Here is a 21,380-nt window from a genome sequence, read left to right on the forward strand (position 1 = left end):
AAGAGGAACATTTTCAAACAAGAGAAAATCTGCAGATGCTGGAAATCCAAGCCACACACAAAATGCTGAAGCAACTCAGCCAGGCAGCATCTATGGAAAAGAGTACAGTCGACGTTTTGGGCCGAGACCCTTCATCAGGACTGGAAAAAAAAGGATGAAGAGTCAAGAACATTTGTTATGTTATGAAATGCTCAGTCTGAAGAAGGGCAAGAAGCAAGTTCAGTAATCTTTCAAGAGGGAATCAGATAAAAGGGAGAGACTTAGAAGAACCACAAAGAAAGGCCATAAGATACAGGAGCAGAATTAGGTCATTTGGCCAATCGAGTCTGCTCCACTATTTCATCACAGCTGATCTATTTCCCTCTCAGCCCCAATCTCCTGGCTTTTCCCCGTATCCCATCATGCCCTAACTAATCAAGAATCTATCTAAAGAGCAAAGGAGTAGGACTAATTGGAGGGTTCTGTCCAGATGCAGAGTGGTAAGAATGGCCTTTTTTCTCACTGTACAATCGCTTGATTCCATTAGTATTGGAAAAATTAAATAGCTCTGAGCAAAGGGCATAAAAGTAGGATTTACCAGTTCCTTTAGAAGAAATGGTAGTAACGTAAGCCACAAGGCTTCGCTTCTTGTTGTACTTTTTGCTTATTTAGAGGTGAAGAAAATTAGTGTCACTCAGGTACACACCTGAATAGGGTTGGGCATTTTCACCCATCTTAATGGATCCTTAACTTGCTTGAGGTCCTTGCACTGCATTTCAATGTTACAACTTGGGCACTGGCTTGATTAGTATTCTGCTGTCATTCATGTCCTTGTTCATTCAAAACTTGCGAGCGACAGGGTAGAAGAGATGCCAGGACAGTAGAGTTTGGGAGATGACTTATAAAACAAATGTTGGAATTTTATGATCCTACATACAAATTATCACCTGAATAAAGTATGGGTTCTTTTCCTGATTGGCTGCACTGTTTAATATTCTACACTAATTAGCACTCATTATAGAATTTTGCTCAGAAGGTGCAGAAGGACACATGTCATGGGATTTGACAGTGTCACTCAATTAGAGAAGAAACTGGTCATCTGAGACTTGATTAATGCTCTTGTTGCTGTACAGAGCACCCGTAAATTTCCAGGAAGTGTACTTTTTGACAAGGCAGTGCTTGATGCTGTCTGAGGACAAAAGACTTCTGCAGTAGTTACATTTCATGTTGTGTGAATTAAGATGAGGTTGTGAAATATAATGATTCAGAATACATTTAAATTGGAGCATTCAGCAGCTGTGATACCAGTATCAATCTGTCCATGGGTGACAACGCTGAGCTTTTAGAAATCCCTTTGCAGTGTTGTGACATATGGGATTTGATTTCTTGCTCTTCTAAAGCAGCGTGCAAAAGGTCAGACTAGCATTACCCCCAGTATTACACAGAACATTAGTTTGTTTCCAAATATTTAGCTGCAGCAGTTTTTATATAAAAGGCAAATGGAAGAAAATGAGATCAGAGGGAGACTTGAGTTAAGTGGAAGAGGCGCATGTGATGATGTGCATTATTGACAGAACATTTATGAGGGTTTCTTTCATTCAGTGAAAAATGCTTCTATTTTGATAAAGCATAAGCTGTGTATCATAGGCTGCCCTTATTTTGGCATCTTAATTAAACTTGAGCTTATTGAAAGAGTTCAGTAGTTTAATTTATACAATATACATCCTGAAACTCTTTCTCTTTGCAGACATCCGCAAAATACAGAAAAGTGCCCCAAAGAATGAGTGACAGTAAAAATTGTTAGAACCCCTAAGCCCCCCCCCACTCCACCCTCCCATGTACAGACAGCAGTAAAGCAATGACCCTCCTCCACTTACTTCAGCAAAAAAAGGCATCTGGACCCTCCACCCACCAAAACCTGCAAGAAAGTCCATGATCTGCAGTGCAGTAAAAGCTAATCATTCATCTTCGTCAAGTTCCATCTATCAGTTTAGTTGAACTCACTGATCTACAGTAATCTTCGGACCAGCTTGGTTTTAAAATTCTCATCCTTTTTAGATCTCACTATGGCCACATTCCTAATGTATCTCAGTAGCTTCCTCCACCCTCTCAATCTTTCTCCACCTTCCTCCAGATCTGGTCCCGTGTACTTCTCCAATTATAATCACTCACCACTGACAGGCAGACCTTTAGCAAACTAACACCAGGGTTCTAGGATTCCCAGAACATCAGTTTTAATTTATGGTTTGGAGTCGTATTTAATATGATAACTCTCCTGTGAAATACTGTGGGGCATATATACTGCATTAGACATCCTTTATAAAGGCAAATGTTTTTTTTGTTTTCAAAATACTCTGGTTGTTGATCTCTTGTTAGGCAGTTAATCTGATGAGAATGCCTTTGTGTTTTTGGAAGCAGCTTGATCTGAAGCCCTGTACAATGACCGTTACAGAGCAGAGGAAATCCTGGAAACTTTTAAATGTAGTTTCCAATTCTGGAGAGAAGTCATGGTGTGTGTAAAATTCACACTTAACAATCTGTGCTTTTGAAGTTTGATCCAACACAGATGAAAAGAATTAGGCTAGGTTACACTGAATGGTGTTCTGTTTATAAGGTCCATGTGTGTAGAGAAGGTTGGTTATGCCCATTAAGTTATATGCTGGAATGTATAGTAAAATATTCCTTTCATGGTATCAAACTGTATGCAGTTCATCATCGTATAATACATTAAACCACTTAATGATTCACACAGTGCTTTAATTTGGTAAGGGCGCTTATCCATAAGATACAAAAAGAAATAGGCCTTTCAGCCTATTGAGTGTGCTCCTACATTCAATCATGGCTGATTTTTTTAAGATCCCATTCCCCTTTCTCAATTCTCCTACTAGATTTGACAGAAATATACAAAATTGTGAAGGATATAGCTAGGATAAATACAAGTGTATTTTATCCACTGTGGTTGGGGGGGGGGGGTACTCAAACTGAGGACGAAAGGTGAATCATTTAATGGGAACCTGAGGAGGAGCTTCTTCACTCAAGACAGTGGCAGGAGTGTGGAATGAGCTGCCAACGGAGGTGATGGATGTGGGCTCAATTGTGCCGTTTAAGAGAAGTTTAGATAAGTACCTGGTTGTGAGGGCTTTGAAGGCTGTGGCCCAGATACAGACAGGACTAGGCAGAATAACAGTTCGGTATGGACAAGATGCTCCAAATGGCCTATTTCTGTGCATTATGACTCTATCTTTCTTTCCGTAACTATTAACCCCCTTATCAATCATGAACCTATCAATCTCTGCCTTAAATACACTAATGCTTTGAACTCCACAGCCCGCTGTGGCAATGAACTCCACAGGTTCACAAACATCTAGCTGAAAAGCCATCTCATCTCAATCTTAAAGGGACACCTCTTTATTCTGAGGCTCTGTCCTTGGATCCTAGACCCTCCTGATGAAAACACCCTCCCCAGGTCCGCTCTACCCAGGCCTTCCAGTATCCAACTATTGTCCACAGGAAAAAGGAGTAATTTTTATCCTTGTAATTCCCTATTCCTTCATCGTTCCTTACTTTCAATAATATAGATCAGAATAGATTGTGAAACACTTGTTTTAATTTGTTTCACTAATTTGAATAGCGAAGCAGAAATAGAAGAACATCAGAAAGCACAAACACGAATAGTTCCCTTTCACCACAGAAACACTGACCATGATATTTATGAGGGAGGTGTAGGTGTTAAAGGTTATTCCAACTAGTGAATTGAGCTGAATTGGAAACCTGAACCACCTCATTCCAAGTTGTTTTTTTTTGTTACACAATTTGCAAGATTGGGATGCCTTGCTGGTTCAACAGGAAAGAGAGGAAGGGTGAAAAAGTCACATTAATTCAGAAAGGTTGAACTTTGGCTGGAAGCATCTGTTCATGACTTGTCACTGGCAAACCCAGCCCTCCCCCCTGTAGTAAAATTCAAGGCATGCAAATAGATTAAAAAAACTAAAACTGAAGGTGTTGAGTTGAAGGGGGGGGGTGGGGGAATGGGATCCAATTTCTGACTTTTAAAATGTAAACCTCTTTTTGCCTCTTCCTCACATTTGGGGTGTGTTATCTCCTGCCCTTGTAATATCTCTGTAAAGCAGTAATGTTGGTTTAACGTTGATTATATTGTTTTCATTCATAAACGGGAATTATTCAGTCTGGGTAAAGGCAACTGTAGGATGATGTCAGGGAAGACGATCCTCACACAAACTTAAGTGACAGTCTGGGAGAGAATTACTAGAATCAAAATACACCACGACCAGTTAAATTGACCATCTTGTCTGGTAAGCTAGGAGTGGTCGAATAGTCATTCTCAACTTCAGATCAAATCAACTGGCACCATTAAATTAGGTTGTGACCCTGGAAAGAAAGTGCTGGCAGAATTAACAGTAGATGCTAAAGTGAATGTTCATGCAAATTAAAACTGATCTGGTTTAGCAAAGCTGAGCAACAGGCCCAAAATGCTGGAGAAACTTAACAAGTCAAGCTCATTTAAGTAGAAGAATGATATCCCTCTGTAGGTGCTGCCTGATTAGCTGAGCTCCTCCAGCATTTTGTGTGTGTTGCTCTTGATTTCCACCATAAGCAAACCTGAGTTTAATTTTGAACAGGACCTAAAGTCGTAAAATGAAATGAGTTAAAGGCTCAATTATTCTGTTCAATCAGATTCTAGTAAAGAAGAGGTCACATTTTAGAATTGTTTTGGGCATTCAAAAGGATCCAATTCAGTGGAGATATGCCTAAAGAGTTCTCCATACCTAAAATTATTAATGACGAGCAGAAGGTCACAATTGTATAAAAAGATGATGATTATATTTTCTAATAATGTTTCATCTAAAAGTAAAATGTTAACATTTTAAATTACTGACTGACGAGGTAATAAAAATTGCAATTATTGTTATGCTTTGACTGACAAGCGTGTAACTGAGCTGCCACTCTTTATTTGCAGTTGACAGATCCATTCAGACCAATGCTGAGGGTAAGAATCTTTCGTCTGAAGTTATAATCTCTCCATTTGTCCCTTCTGTTAGTGAAAGATAAGTGAATGATTGAGAAATTACGGCTGGAAATTAGATTGCACAGCCCTGTTTATTTCAGAATTATGTGATTGAAAACAGAGTGAAGTGTGACCATGTGAGTATTCTCAGGTCGTTTTGTGACAGTCTAGAAATTCATCGGCCACTTTGCCTGTGGAGTCATTTGCTCTGTCTTACATGATTTCTGCTGGAATTGCACAGCAGATGAAATCACATCCGAAATCCAAAGACTGATGGTGCACTTGGTAGGGAGGGCCATGCATTGATATGGTTTCACAGCAAAGCAGTAATGCACTGATGGTGATTTGCATTGCAAGGAAATTTGAATGACATTTTTTAGTATTTAAAAAAAACAAGAGTGAGTGCTGTTCAGTGCATTTAAAAGGGTGGTGGAGATGTGGTTGAAGGAATTGAAAGTTGGATCAGAACATTGATGAACAAAGTGTGTGGGGTCTATGCAGTGTTAAAATGCCAACGCCTTGCAATAGGAAGGCCAATTGGAAGCTGAGTGGGCCCATTAGGACAAAGGTGGTTTGTTTTTTTTAAGGTAGTCAGATGAGTTGCCCACTTCATTTAAAAAAAAGTCAATGGACTTGAAGATCTAGAAATTTGCAATCTTGAATTTTGTTGCTGAAATGTAGAATGGTTAGATTGCACTGGGTAATAGTAGCAACCTGTGTCAGCAGCTTTTAGAATGGAGTTTGAAACACAATGATGTATGGAGGGGAATCAAAGGAGTCTCTGTGAGTGGACCTCTTTACTGGAGGTGTGAGCCAAAATTCACACTGTCAGGGGTTGTTGTAAAGAAAGTTGAACTATAATTTTAAATGTGTTTCCTTCTGCAGAAGCCTGGCAAGTGGTGTGCCATGCATGTTCACATAGCGTGGCAGATATATCATCATCAGCAGAAAGTCAAGGTCAGTATTCACTCAGGATTTCATGGTTGTAAGCTCCCTTATGAGTGCTACCTTAATTGCCCTGTTTTTGCCATGCACAGCTTTCAGGAGGGAGTTACAGGGGCTGTCCTGATTGCAGGGAGTGGATGTTTTAAACTGCACCAGTTAAGCAACCTATAGAGCTGACTTAATTCTAATGGCTTTCCTGCAACTGTGTCATTGTCCATCTCCCTACGTTATGTATCTTTTTTTCTTGTTGTAATCTACTTTTCCAGCTATTTCAGAGCTTTCTACCAATGGTGTATAGCGATTTGCTGAATTGTACTAAAAAGCCATTATAGTGGTCCATTATGGTTGGAAGGTTCCAAACACACTGTGAGTGTACAGTCAGGTTCGTGGGTCTGGCCAGTGATACAGAAAGCACCCTCTGTGAATAGGTATATACATTAATTATTTATAAACAGTAAAAATTTGACCAAACTTTCATGTCCCCCAAGCTACCGACACTACAAAGCCGAATACTCAACAGACATACGCACGTTGAGCAAACATACTTAGTTAAAAGTGCGTGCAGATCAATCCTTCCCAATGATCATGTCTTAAAGGAAGAAAAGAACAAGCCCCTTCCATGTGCTATTTTATATACACAGGATATTTGCAACTGGACACCAGGCAGTTATCCAGTGAGAAAAGCTGCAGCAGCTTTTAAGTAACCAATCACAATGGAAGCTACTTTCGACAGTCAGAATAAGGCACAGTGAGATACTTAAGCCTCTTAAAGTTCTTTACCTCCACACTCCCTGCTGCATTTGATCAAATCTTTCATCACTTCTCATTCCCGCTGCTAAACATCACAGGACTTCCAGTCTAGGCTGATGTCACTTATAATTCCTGGAAAGAACTCATCATGACACTGGACTAATTTTTCACTGCAATTCTGGAATCATTAATATGGAAAATCACACCCAGTTGGAGTTGGGCATACTGCTGTAAAGTTCAGGTACATTGTAGTATAGAGTAAAAGTGGGGGGTTATTCTGGACATTTAGTACTTTGGAGTGAACAAATAGAGTTTGAAGTGGTAAAAGTTTGATCCCACAATAATAATGGTGTAACTAACCCTAACTCTAGTGCTTACTTACATATATTTAACCACGCTGATGATTCAAAAATGCTGGCAATTAGTGTCCATGTATTCAACTCTGTCTGACCTGGACACATTACACCAAAAGGCGCAGTGGTGGAAAATCTATCTTTGCAGGTCCCAGCCAAAGAAAATGGTAAAAAAGTAAAAAAGCATCACAAAGAAAATTATCCTGTGCCCTGTTTCATTTTAATGCTATGCAGTTAGAACCTCATCTCAATCAGGAACTATACTGTTCTATCGACATCCGGTTTGTTCTAAGTTATGGAAGATACTGTTAGAGAGTAGTATAAACTGATAGTCCAGAGACATGTAGGCAGTATGGTAGTGTAGTGGTTAGCGTAAAGCTATTGCAGTGCCAGTGACCCGGGTTCAATTCTGCCGCTGTCTGTACGGGGTTTGTACATTCTCCCCATGACTGGGTGCGTTGTGAATGTATCCGAGAGGTGCAGGGTCGTTGGGCAGAAGCCGCCTGTTACCATGCTGTGTCTCTTAACAAAACAGTGAGTTCAAGCTCTATTTGTATTCTGGAATAAAGAACTACTTATCAGGTAATTTACTAGACTGTCCTGAAAACTCAAAGATGTTTCTGTACTTTAGGGAAGGAACTTCATGAGCTTGACTTGGTCTGGCCTCTGATTCCAGACCCAGAGCCTGCACCCTTCCACAGTAATGGAACCTCTCCTTGGACTCTTGACAACTCAAAGTGTTCTCTTAGTGAACAAATCAAATGCAGTTTACAGCAGGATTCCATTTCTGTGAACTGTTTGTAACCCGAACTGCAGGCGTAAACCAAGTTCCCACGTGGCAGGTGACGCCTGGCCTGAAACTGTAAAATCCATTTTGCCACCCTGCCAGACGCTTGTTTGTATGTACGGACAGTGCATAGCACAAGTGTTTGACAGCTTGGAGGACCTTTATATAGAGTTAACCAGAATTAACGTAAAATTGCCTTTATTGCCAAGTATTTGATGACTTCAGCAGCCTTGAATTCAGATTAGACGATAAACAAAAGTCAGTGCTGAGTGAATTGTGTTGTTTTTCAGTATTCTTTCAAAATTTGTGTGCTAGAATTTTGCCCGTCCCTCCTCCCACTGGTACTGACAGTACAGATAGGAAAGACTTTTGAAAGGAATGTTGAACAAGGGGAAAGGTAACAGGCTGTTTTGTGTGTTTTTTTTCTTGCAGCAACAGATACAGTCAGATCCACACAAACTTGACTTCGGCCTGAAGCCTGAGTTCCTGAGCAGGCCACCTGGCCCCAACATGTTTGGAGCTATCCATCACCCTCATGAGTTGGCTCGGCCTGCAACCCTTTTCTCCACTGCTGGTAAGGAAGAGATGTTAGCTGTGTAATTGTCTGCTCAGGGATCACAAGCTGCCAATGTCTGCGCTATGTGGCCATCAAACCATGAACTTCCCTGTGACACCAACAGTCCTGTTATCAGTATAATTACCACTAGATGGCACCATGGGCATTCAGCATGGACTGCATTCCTCTGCATTCGCCAGTCTGATCCTGTGCAGCAGAGAAAAGTCCTTGTAAGGAAAATTATACTACTAATTCCATGCATATTTATAACTATTTTGTTCCATTTAAAGCTATTCATTTTTCTTAATGCCTGTATCTGTAAAGAATGCCTTATATTTATAGACAGCAGCACTGCCAACTATCTTTTGAAGTGAAATCACCGCTGCTTGAATTGCTGTAGCAACTTGCACACACAAAGCTACCACAAGGAATCCATTTATAGGGCTAAATTTGGGCAGAAAAGAGAGATGACTTCCTTTGTTGTTCCACCAGCAGTATTTATATAAGAAAGTACTTGGAAGGTGTTTAAATAAAGGCAAATTTTTCTCTTTGAACAGTCAACAAGACAGGTACGTGAATAAGAGTTCAAAGCACTTAGACAGCAATGTGGGATAGGAAAGATTTAGAAAGATATATGAGTCTATGACCCTGTGAATTATGGCTTTTCTTTTCCTATAGCTCGACATCCTCTCCCCTGGAGTTTTCTGGTACCTCTGTGTGTTTTTCATAAGCACGTTAAAGATTATAAACTCCTCTGCTTATCCTTTAGGAAAGACTATCAAATGGGATATCAAAGCCCCAATATTTTGGAGCAAAATTCATGAAGTTGTGTGTTTATCTCTTCCCTTTTTCTTGGTCTCTGTCTGTCTGTTCTCCCTCTCTCTCCGCTGATGCATCTTTTTCCCGATTGTCTCCTGAATCTACCTGTGCTTACCTGTCTTACCTGACCCTTCATTTCTCTATCTGCTGCTTGTAGGCCATTTTTCATTCTGTTCAGTGACCAAAAGCCATTATGTTTAAATGGATAACACAGGCAAGCTGATGAATTCTGCAAAAATGTTTCACAAGGGAAGATGGGATATTCCACTAACCTGGATGTAGATACAACAATTAGGAATGTAGGTGGAATGTTGGCCCTCATAGCAACAGGGATAGAGTTTAAAAGTATGGAAGTCTTAAGATAACAGCATGAGCATTGGTGAGAGAGCTCATAGAGTGCAGTGTAGTTTTGGTCTCTATTTAAGGATGAATATGCTTGTGCTTACTCTGGCTGGTGATGTAGCGACATCAGCACCGGACTTCGAGGCAAACGGTCTCGAGTTCGAATCTGGCCGGCTCCTTGCACGCTTTCCATCTGTGCTGGGCTGAGCATCGAGCTAGCAACTCGGCCTTGTAAAAAACAGTCAGATGCTAAGGAAACAGCAAAGGTGCTGCCAAGGCACAAAAAGGACCAACAACAATGCTTGTACTAGAGGCAGGCTAGCGAAGCTTCGCTGTAACATCTTGTGAGATAAGGTTGAGGAGGTAGAGCCTGTTTTTGCCAAAGATTTTAAATGTATTTTATTGGATGAATACACAAATAGGGACATTTAGATCCAAGGAAATCAGTTTCAAACAAGGGGTCAACAATTTAAGATGAAGATGAGAAAACATTTCAGGGAGAATTGTGGATCATTGAAGGCCATTATAAACAAGGCTGAGAAGGAATGATTCTTAAATGAGTCGATAGTTATAGAGAATAAAGATGTGGAGCTGAAACCACAGTCAGATTGACTTTGATCTTATTCACTAGTAGAGCAGGCTTGAGGAGGCCATAAAGCTCAATTTCTTAAGTTCTCATGGATCGATCCTGCAATTAAACTCACAGCTTGATATTAGATAAATGCAGATGTGCTTAGGGGTAACTATAATGACACACACACACACACAGTCTCCATTACATCTTCAAGAGGTGACTGTTTATGCTGTGCTCTATTTTGTGAAGTAGTTCTTGCAGGCCAAGTGCAGACTGATGCAGTTTGAATGGCTCACGTGCAAAGTGCTTCCCTGGAGGAACCCGGCAGAAAACTAACCATGCTGTTTGTTTGTAGGCACCACACATCCAACTGGAAATCCCTTTGGACCTTCGCCTCATCACAACAGCTTCCTGAGTCCGGCTGCTCACTTAGGTAATCATGGCACGGCCAATCCGTGGGGAATTCTCGGGTAGCCAGCTCACTGTCTGAAGCAATTCCCAGCAAGGAATGCCTGCTCTGCCAAAGTGTGTATTGGACTGAAACATCCACATTTGGTGCAGCTAGTTCTGTGGGTCTTGCTGAATGTGTAACGTAAAATAATAATACTCTGTTTAAGTGTACAGTTCCATGTAAATCTCATGTCTCATTTAAATTGTTCATCAGTGGATAGCAACCTGCTAAGTTGTATAAATTGCCTTAGACAGTTACAGATAGAAAATTACATTTAAAAATAATGTATCTTCATGCACGTTAGCCCTCCCATGATTGCTCAAAAATATTTTACATACATTCATTCGGTCAGAGTGTCACAGAATGAACCTTGCTAGATAAACTGTCAAGTGTGATTTACCCATATTTACATTCAGAAATGGTGTTTGTGACAAGGCGGAAGCAAGGATTCAATCATCTGTGCTGATAGCCTGCAGTGGCATACAGTGTCAGACGATGGCGCTGTTGAGACCAAGCTGGTGTTACTGCTTTGGCATTTTCAACAAACATTTCGCCAGGCACAAGGAATGAGGTACCTGGAGGGATGAAGGAGTTGGGCGGCAGGTCAGAGGATTGCTGGAGGCTTTCTTATGGTGTGAAGTATGCTTCCTTTTAAAGTTAGAAACAAGTCCTTGGAAATCTTTGAAAAACCTCAGCTGGCTGCCCAGTGTAATTTGTTTTCTTTAGTGATTTTACAGAATGCAGACATTGCTAGCCAGACCAGCATTTTTTTTTGCACATCGCTAACTACCCTGAGAAAGTGGCAGTGAGTTGAAATCCTGAGGCCTCTGTGGTCTTACCTGGAGAAGAAATTCCTGTAGGAATGTTGGGTTGAGAGGTACAGAATATTTAGTTGCATTGCTGACAAAGAAACAGCTATGCTGGTCCAAGGCAAGATGGTGGTGTTCCCATGATCCTTATCCATCTTGTTCATCGAGGTTGGGGAATAGCCTGGATGTATAATGCGACGTATTTTGGTTGTGGTATGCATCACAGCACTGCGCAGCAACAACAGGGGAGTGACTATTTAAGATTGTAGATGGAGTAGATCAAGTTGGTTGTGATAGGGGCTGTGGAACGGGTGCAGAAAGCACAGCTGGGTGGAGTTATCAACCCTTGATAGTCTGCCATGCTGTTGTTGTACCAAACAACTCTGTCCCACCAATTGGCCTCCCTACCACACATCAATACTGTCAGCAGTTAATTAGAAAGGGAGCAGGCTCTTCTTACATGTATCCCTTCCTGACCAGGATCTGCCAGCTCCTGTCTCACTCCCCCCCCCCTCCCATTTCTTTATATTGGCTATCTCCCCTCTGTATTCTGTCCAGATGGCTGGGTCTTGAGCCAAAAATTTGACTGTCTCTTTGCCTGCACCAATGCTGCCTCTTGGCCTTCTGAATTCCTGCAGTTTATAATATGGCTCCAGATGCCAGCATCTTGCAGTATCTTGTGACTCTTTATCTAGTGACTGGACGAGATGTGGTGGTTGTGTCGGAACACAATATTCCCCCACGCCAATCCTTTTATAAAGTGGCAATGCAAAGCACGTTGAAAAATGCTATTTTCTGAATGTTGATATTTTGCTTGATTTGCTCCTTGAAATACTTAAGGATTATTCCTCATGCCCTGCAAGCTTCCTTAGGAGCAGGGAAACGTGATAGGTTAAATGAAGACGCTCACACAGTTGCAAATCCCTTGGTATAGAAGCTGGCCTAGGAAGTTCATGCAGTCATCTGAGTATCTCCATGGCAACAAAAAAAGTTGGTATTGATGGGAACCTAGGGTGAGAGACTCCATGCATGCTCCAGCATGTGGTGAAATCCTGTCAGCAATGGTAAATGAGATTGCTCAGTATTGAACTGCTCGTTCTCTTCTGAAGCAACGCTGACATTTGGTGGACCGTCAGCAGAATTGTGTTGCACCACAGTATGCAACCAAAGAGTCCACAAAATGACCATGTCTGACAAGGAAGAGTCTAACCAACAAATTCAGTGGCATTGGCATCACTAGGTACCTGAACTCCAACATCATAAAGGTTAAAGCTGGCTAGAAGGTCAACTGAACCAGCCAGATAACTTTCAAGTGAGATCAAAGGCTGGGTTTCCTATTGGTAGTGACTCACCTCCTGACGTCCAAAGCCCTGTAATGTATGCCCAGAACCTAATGAAATACACCCTGCAAATCACAAGCCTGACAAGAATGGTGACAGCTTGACAGGAACACTGCTATTTGCAGATTCCCCTCTGGGCCACATACCATCCTGACAATATTGCCTTTCCTTCCGCTGGAATTCTGGAATTCCCCTCACGACAGCAATGTGCGAAGACCTCAACCAGAGGGACTGCAACAGCTGAAGGAGGTGGCTCACTATTACGATCTCTGGGGCAATTATGAGCATACTGTACATTTTACCCTTGCCAATGATGCCAAAGTCCCATCAAGCAGACACTTGAATCTCTCACTTCATCATTAAAATGTGCAGTTAACCCAAATGCAATGAGAGTAGATGGACGCCAGGAGGACCAGCAAAGAGACCTGGCGATTACATGGTTCGGCTTAGTGGAGCTACAGCTAAGAACTCAATTTGTCCCTCTGCCATCAGATTTCTGAACAGTTAGTAAACCCATGAACACCAACTCACTATTATTGTACTCTTTTGCATTATTTATTTGTTTTTTTTTAATAGACATTTCTGATTCCTAAGTTACAAAGCTCTATGGAATAGGCAGAGTGAGTTAGAATCACAATCAGGTTTATTGTCACTGACATATGTAGTGAAATCTTTTGCTTTGAGGCAGCAGTACAGTGCAAGACTTAAAAAAAATTATTGTAAATTACCATAAAAAACAATTCGCACTCCCCCAGACCACATTCAATCAGGTTTTATCCACATCTCCCAAGGATGATCAGAGAGTAAGTGGGAGGAAGAGGGTCCAGGAAAATCCTCAACAACAGCAGAACGCAGCTGTTGATGGACCGGGCCTCCAGCAGTCCTATCAAGTGACAATTACACTCCAGTGATCTGCTGACTGATGATCTGCATGGACCGCTCAGCTGCATATAATCACAGCCTTTACCCCGTACAGAACAAAGCTGAATTCAGGGCTGACGAAAGATCAGGGGGTGGAGTGACTTACCTCGATGTCACAGCAACATTTGTTGTGAGCATGGCATCAAGCAGTCCCAATAAAATTGAAGCCAGTGGGCGCTAAAGACAAAGCTCTGCCTTGAAAGATGGTTGTGGTTGTTAGGGGTCAATCCTCTCAGCCCCATGGGTTCCTCAGGACAAGATTCAGCAAGGTGAGCAATTAGGGATGGGCAGTAAATGCTGGTCTTGCTGGTGACCCCCAAACCTGTTTGAAAAGGTCCTGGTTTCAGCTGCCTTCAGCTATGCCATGAATGACTATCGCTCCATCACAAGATCATTTGTGGAGATGATTGCGGCAAATGCAACTTGTTTTATTGTAACAAGAGACTCTTGCTGCACAGAGTCTTTATTTCTGCGCAGAAGATCCGTGCGATGTTCAGACCTGGGTTGAAAGTTTGTGCCACAATAGCGTGAGGAAGTGACGGCCCCCAATGAGAGAGAATTGTTTCACTTCCTTTAGATGTTCAACACTGTCACTAACATAAATTGATGTGGTTGTCATTGGACAGTAACTGCATTTAATCTCTCTCTCTCTCTCTCTCTCTCACACACACACACACACACACACACACACACACACACACACACACCTTCTGCAAGCTTGTGATCTTGTCAGTAGAGCTGGGAAGCAAATGAGTCAACTTATGATAGCCTAAAACCTTTCCACATCTACAGGGTAAAAGTCAGGAAGGTGCGGGCATGCACTGCGTGTGTGTAGATGAGTGTAGTACCTCGTTGCTCGACACCATTCAGTAAAAGCATCATCCCTGATCAGCGCTGAAACCATCCATACCAAGCAGCAACCAAAGAAGAACGTGGCCTCGGTGTGTACCGTCTGCAAGATTCTGTAACAACTTGACAGCAGCTCTCACATAGTGGTCTCTGCCCCAAGGAAGCACAAAGCCATCAGAGCATCTTCACCTTTGAGCCTCATACCATTCTGACACTTGGGCTTCCATTGATAGATAGATATACTTTATTGATCCCGAGGGAAATTGGGTGCTCCCTTGTCATCACTGTAAGAGTACATTTATCACAGAGCCTGCAAGAGTGCAAGATTCAGCAAGGTGACTTGCTGCATATTTCTTGTGGGCAATTAGGGATGAGCATTAAATGCTGGTCTGGCTGGTGGCACCCAAATTTATTTAAAAAGAGCACGGGAGTTTCTTGTATAATTTGACTATGGCAGTACTGCTGAAGTGCCTGACGGTGGCACCGCTGAGCTCATAGTGCTCAATAATATGCATCACCAACAACTATAGCTTTGAGCAGGTAGAGTTTAAACCGTCATAAAAATAAATATGAAGTTCGTAACAATGATTAATAATATATTGGCAAAGATATGAGGTATAAAGCTGGCAACACACATCAAAGTTGCTGGTGAACGCAGCAGGCCAGGCAGCATCTGTAGGAAGAGGTGCAGTCGATGTTTCAGGCCGAGACCCTTCGTCAGATCCTGACGAAGGGTCTCGGCCTGAAACGTCGACTGCACCTCTTCCTACAGATGCTGCCTGGCCTGCTGCGTTCACCAGCAACTTTGATGTGTGTTGCTTGAATTTCCAGCATCTGCAGAATTCCTGTTGTTTGAGGTATAAAACTGGCACTGACTCCTCCAATAATGGCGTATAGGTCAGTGTTGTAAGTGTTCTGACGCTTTCCACTTATTGAGAGTATAGAGAGTGCCGAGGTACTCGTGTCTGTGTCTGTGTCTGAAGCAGGTGTCAGCCCCTTCACCTAATGCCCATCATCTACTCCCTTCACTGAACTGGCTTTCCTGTGTAGGGCCAGCTCTTCAAGGAATATGCATTGTATCGAAAGGTTGGTGTACTTCATGCAAACCCACTCTCCCCAGTAAGAGATTCTTCCTTACAAGAGCAGAGGTACTTCTTGAGCTTGGCTGGAGTATTTGACAAATGTCAGTGAGATACTTCTTTGCACATAAACTCTGTATCATTTAGGTGGTGTTATGGGATAGGCACCAAACTACTAATGGGTTATTTGTCACAGGGATATCCATCAAATTATGATGTGCACTGGGCAATTTTCAAGGTAGGACTTTGAATGTGCAACTTTGATGGAATTATCAAGATAGGTCAAATTTTCTTCATGATTGTTAATTATCATGTGTTCCTGGCTTATTGTTTAGAGATTTTGCAAAACCTAGTTTATTCTGCCAAGTGTCCTTTCATATTGGTGGACTCATTCCTGATCTGTGTCAGCAGAATCGGGGTTGAGAGTAATGAATGAGTGAAGTTGCTCGATCATGTGACTTGTATGAAATATAATTATTTCATCAGGCTGTGTATCTGTGATACAATATTGGGGAAGAATTTATTCTTTGATTGCTAGCAGCCCATAGAAGAGCATTAGTTGCTGGTTGCATTATTTCCACATGTTCAATTCATTGAAGTGATTGGATCTGAATATGTAAGAAGCGAACGCAGATGGCTACCAGTACTCTTGTTTGAGTTTAACGTTGACTGTCAACATTGAAGCAGCTGAACTAAAATCCAGAGCAGAAGCTGAATGTTAGCAAAGCTTAATAGTTCCAGTATGTTTGGTAATATAATTAACAATATTGGCAATGTTCGCTCCAATGAATAACTGGAAGATTGGCACAATGTGGGAAGTATTCAAAGCACTCAAGAAGCAAAGTAGGAATATCAGGAGAGGCAATGACAAGTCCTTGGCATGTCGGATTAAAGAGAATCCCAAAGCATTCTATGCATGCTTTATGAGCAAGAGGATACCGAGGAAGCGAGTAGGATTGTCCATCGATAAAGGAGGGAATATGTGCCCAGAAGCAGAGGATGTGGTTGAGGTCCTAAATGAGTACTTTACATCATAGAAGTATGTGGAGGTTAGGGAGATCAGTGTGGAGTGTGCTGGGGCATTTTGAGTCAAAGGAGATGGTGTTGTCTCTCTTAAAGAATTTCAAGGTGGATAAGTCCCCAGGACCTGAAGGAATGTTTGGTTTATTTATTTAGAGATACAGCACAGAATAGGCCCTTTGGGTACTTAGAGCCACACCGCCCAGCAACCCCTGATTTAATCCTAACCTAATCATGGGCCAGTTTACAATGACCAATTAACCTACAAACCAGTACATCAATGGACTGTGTGAGGAAACCAAAGCACCTGAAGAAAACACACAATCCCACAGGGAGAACGTACAAACACCGGAATTGAATGGGGATTTTTATGTCTATGAACTGGATGAAAATTTAGATGAGTAGCTTAGTAAGTTTACAGATGATGCGAAGGTTGGTGGCATTGTGAATAGTGTAGAAGATTGGCAAAGGATTGAGCGGGATATAGATCAGTTGTAGATATGGACAGAGAAATGGCAAATGTAGTTTAACCTGGCCAAATGTGAAATGTTTCACTTTGGGAGGTCAAATAAAAAGAGAAGGTAGTTGAAGAAAGTTGATGAGCAGAGGGATCCTGGGGTCAAAGACAGTAGCTCCTTGAAGGTGGTTACACGGGTTGATAGGGTGGGAAAGAAGGCCTATGGCATGCTTGCCTTCAATAGTTGTGGAATTGAGTTCAAGAGTCAGGAAGTTATGTTGCAGTTCCATAAAACGTTAACTAGGGTGAGTCTAGGCTACTGCATTCCGTTCTGGTCACCCCATTATTGGAAGGATGTGGAGGTTTTGGCAAGGGTGCAGAAGCTGTTTACCTGGGTACTGCCTGAATTAAAGAGCGTATGCTATAAAGAGAGTTTAGTCAAACTTGGGTTTTCTCTGGAGTGGCGAAGGCTGAGGGGAGATCTGTTAATGTTTGTAAGATTATGGCAGGCATAGATAGGCAATATCTTTTCCCAGGGTTGAAATGTCTAATACCATAGGCCATGCATTTAAGGTGAGAGGGGGTAAGTTCAAAGGAGATGTGTGGGGCATGTTTCTTTTTTACACAGAGTGGTGTTTGCCTGGTATGTGCTGAGGTGTCGTGGCAGAGGCAAAGTGGTGGAGTTGTTCATAAAGCTCTTAGATAGACACATAAATCTGCAGCAAACGGAAGGATATGGACATTGCTTAGGCAGAAGGGAGAAGCTTAATTGGGCATTAATTATGAAATTAATTAGTTTGGCACAACATTATGGGCCAAGGGGCCTTTTCCTATGCTGTACCACTCCATGTTCTCTGTACTGTCATGACACTGTACAAAGAAGATCCCATTTTTCTTTTCTATGAGGGAATCTTTAGACATTGCCAAGAATGGATTATGAAAATGAGGGAACTTGATTACGCTGGACATGTAAGGTTGAAACTGAAGAGTTTTGAAACACTCAGCATGTCAGGCCACATATTCGGGAAGAGAAACAAGAGTAAATTAAGAGTCTTTGACCTGAAGTCATGAATCCTGATAAAGGGTCTTGGCCTGAAACATCGATTGTGTGTTGTTCATGATTTATTAAGTCATTTTTTAAGAGTTGTCAGGATATGTAGAGGACTTGTATTGGGGAGAGGAGCTCGATTGTCAATATCAGGGTTAGATGTGCATGTGGAAAGGTCAATTTGCGTTAGAGTATATTGGGTATTGATGGGGTGGCCAAGCCAGTCACTTAGTTACCCCATCAAGAGGTGGTCACCCTCGGGAGTTTACTTTGTTTGATTCAAGAAATCAAGTGAGTTCAAAATTGGAGCTGAGTCACATGTTAGTGACTTGTCCAGGTGAGTCAAACCCAATGATCAGTTCAGCTAAGCACAGTACACGAGTTCACGATGATACACAGCTGCATGTTGGATGGTATAAAGATGGACGTAGATGATGGAATTGACAGTTTATAGTTCCAGAACAGTTTGTCTTCGTAAAACCTTAGTCTTATATATATTTTTTATGTTCCAATGACTTCTCCCATGGCTTTTAATGGTTATTGGTCCTCTGCTCTTAGTTCTCAGATAAGAGGTGGCAGTGCAACCATTGCTGAATTTTCATTGCAGATGATCTTCATCTGCACCAGGAGAAATCTAGTTTAATTGTCACCTGTTTCAATGAGGAGATGATAGGCCCTGTGTGCTCTGGTTCAGGGGCAAGTCAGGTGGGGATTAGGGAATTTAATTCTCAGTGCATCTCCTTCAGGACCCACCAAGATAATAACTTACTGTGCAGATAGTTGGGGTGGAAGGAGTGGGGTGTGATAGAGGGACCAAGATTGTACTTGGCTATTGCATAGTAATGTTCAATTCTGATTTGTACAGGATGTCTGATCCAGTTAACAGTATCTGAGGGGTAAGATTCTTACACAGTGTTGTTGATATTTGGAGGTGTTGGACAGGTGATGGTGGAATCAGACGCAATTACTGTTTATGAACTATTTAGATAGATGCTTATAGTGGTAATGTGGACAGCTGGGATTAGTGTACATGGCAAAAAAGTCAGCATGAATGTGAAAGGCCAAAGGGCCTATTTTTGTGCGGTACAACTCTGTGACTATTTTATGATTTAAAAACAATTGAAGTATCCCAATAACAAATACCTTAACTTCTTAAGAGAATGCCATCACCTTAAACATGTAAACACATTTCTAATGCTCTTCGAAATTAATGAAGGGTTAACGCATAACATTATGTTTAGATCATTTAATTTGGGCTGCTACTATTTTGTGAAAGCCCCAGTTATCTTTAGTGCTTCAAGATGGTGATTGCAAACACAGGCAAGCACTATCACCAGGGGCTTGAGTGTGTTACCATGGCAAAGCGATTGCCCACTGTGCACTGTGGTGACTTTATTGCGTCAAATGACACACATCTCATCATTAGCACTGTGGCTTTGACCTCAGCGGTTCATCTAACACCATCTCTTAACCTCACCTAATTGATTATATGTTCTGAACCTGAAGCCTCTCCCGCATTTCCTCATTAATTCTATGTAGAATTCCCATCGGTAACGTAAAGATGAATTGCTGGTTGATTCCTCCTAAGACCTTGCAAGTATCTGGTGTTTTTGTCATTGATTCAAGGTTTTGGGATCAACAAGGTGACGGGTTGAGGGACATTTTGGTGGAAACTACTAATGTACAAACCAATTATGATCAGACATGGTGTGGTGTATAAGCAGCCTACTTAGAACAGACTGTTACTGGGAGACAGAGCAGAGGGAGTGTGGGAGGAGGAGAAGGTAGAGGATTCTCACCACATGCCCATATTCATCAGCGAGGAGTATTATGTGAGAGGTTTGCATTTTAATAAGTATCTTTTCACTGCAATACGTCACTTATTGCACCTCCTGTCAGGGAAGACTTTGTTTTGCAACAGATGTCAAGGTTAATGTGGTGATAAATGCTTATGTGTGGGGCCCTATTCTGATAAGAGCTGGAAGATATTTTCAATACATTTTACTTTTCTGCCAGTGAGGTTGTGTGTTGGGAAAGGACCAATGGAATTCATTTCTCTCCCTCTCAAGGCCAGCAGCCACAGAGCATGTTTGGTCTTCTCATGATGCAGGTGTTGTTGACAACACTATGACATGTGTGTAATCCTTGTTCTGTACTGGAACCAATATAGGTTCATTTGGTTTGACTAAATGCAACATATCATGTGGACTAGTGAATTTTATCCACGAGCCTTGATCCCTATATTGTGTGACACCTCACTGTACCATCTGCATTTGAGCAAACTAGAATGTGGTAACTTTTCATTGTCTATTCCTTATTCATTTCTGACATAGAAGGAGGCCACTTTGGCCCATCAAGTCTCTGCTGGCCCACAGAGCAATCTCATGGTACCCTGTGGAAAGAAGTTCTGTTCTATACATTTGTGCCAAGCTCCATTGGAAAAGTAGGAAGCCAAGATCCAGGAGAGAGCAGGACAGAGAATTAAAGTGACAGAAGAACAAAAGCTCAGGGTTAGGTTTGTGGCTTAGACAGAAATATTCTCCAAAATACTTCCCAATCTGTGTTTGATTTTCCAAGTGTAAATAAGCCTATACAGGCTGTATAGACTCCTATGTAGAACACAAAACTGTACAGCACAGGGACATCCCATGATGTCGATGCCAACTGTAATGCCAATCTAAGCTAATGCCAGCTGCTTGCCCATGGTCTATATCCCTTCATTCCATGCCTATTCGTGTGCCCATCCGAATGTCCCTTGCATTCTATATTTTCTCTATTAAGAATAGAAAGTGTGGGTTTTTATGAGGTTACGTTTGTTCACCAAGGTTTAGGCTTCAACTGATGATTGTTGTTTGCTGCTTCAACTGCAAGAAAACTTCTTGCATTTATGTTTTTTGAAATAGGAGGAGGCAAAGGGTAATGTCTTCCTGGTGGAATTGTACCAGAAATGTGAGTCACATCAGTCTGTGGATGCACTTTTTATCCTTTGAGGGATACCAAGCAACATATCAGAAGGGCAATGAAGAGGTTTTGCCAAGGACTGGCATCCAGACACCTGTCAAAATCCACCATGGCCATGGCACTGTTAACAGCTAGTGAGAGCATGGTGGCTCGGTCTTATGCATTTCAATTGCTTCTTGGTGTCACCAGTCACCTTAATCAAAGACGTCCAAGGCATACAAAGCAACTAACCAATACTCTGCGTAGGAGTAAATCATCTTAGCACATTCCCCTTGAGTAAACAGTAATAACAGTGTGCAGCTGAGGGAATGGAA

The 21,380-nt window shown here is 41.8% G+C and overlaps 1 protein-coding gene across 11 annotated transcripts in view; it reads left to right on the forward strand.

The window, feature by feature from the left end:
• auts2a (activator of transcription and developmental regulator AUTS2 a) overlaps positions 1–21,380 on the forward strand; it is a 1,190,979-nt gene that overhangs the window by 1,152,242 nt on the left and 17,357 nt on the right. For 8 of the 11 annotated variants that reach the window (XM_072242929.1, XM_072242934.1, XM_072242933.1 and 5 more), the window contains 4 exons: positions 4,958–4,987; positions 5,891–5,962; positions 8,273–8,414; positions 10,487–10,564. In XM_072242929.1, coding sequence (XP_072099030.1) covers positions 4,958–4,987; positions 5,891–5,962; positions 8,273–8,414; positions 10,487–10,564 — 322 coding nt within the window. The remainder of the gene's footprint in view (positions 1–4,957; positions 4,988–5,890; positions 5,963–8,272; positions 8,415–10,486; positions 10,565–21,380) is intronic. The other 3 variants (XM_072242932.1, XM_072242937.1, XM_072242935.1) reach the window with 2 other exon arrangements.

The sequence above is a fragment of the Mobula birostris genome, chromosome 25 (assembly GCF_030028105.1).
Source record: "Mobula birostris isolate sMobBir1 chromosome 25, sMobBir1.hap1, whole genome shotgun sequence".
NCBI lineage: Eukaryota > Metazoa > Chordata > Chondrichthyes > Myliobatiformes > Myliobatidae > Mobula > Mobula birostris.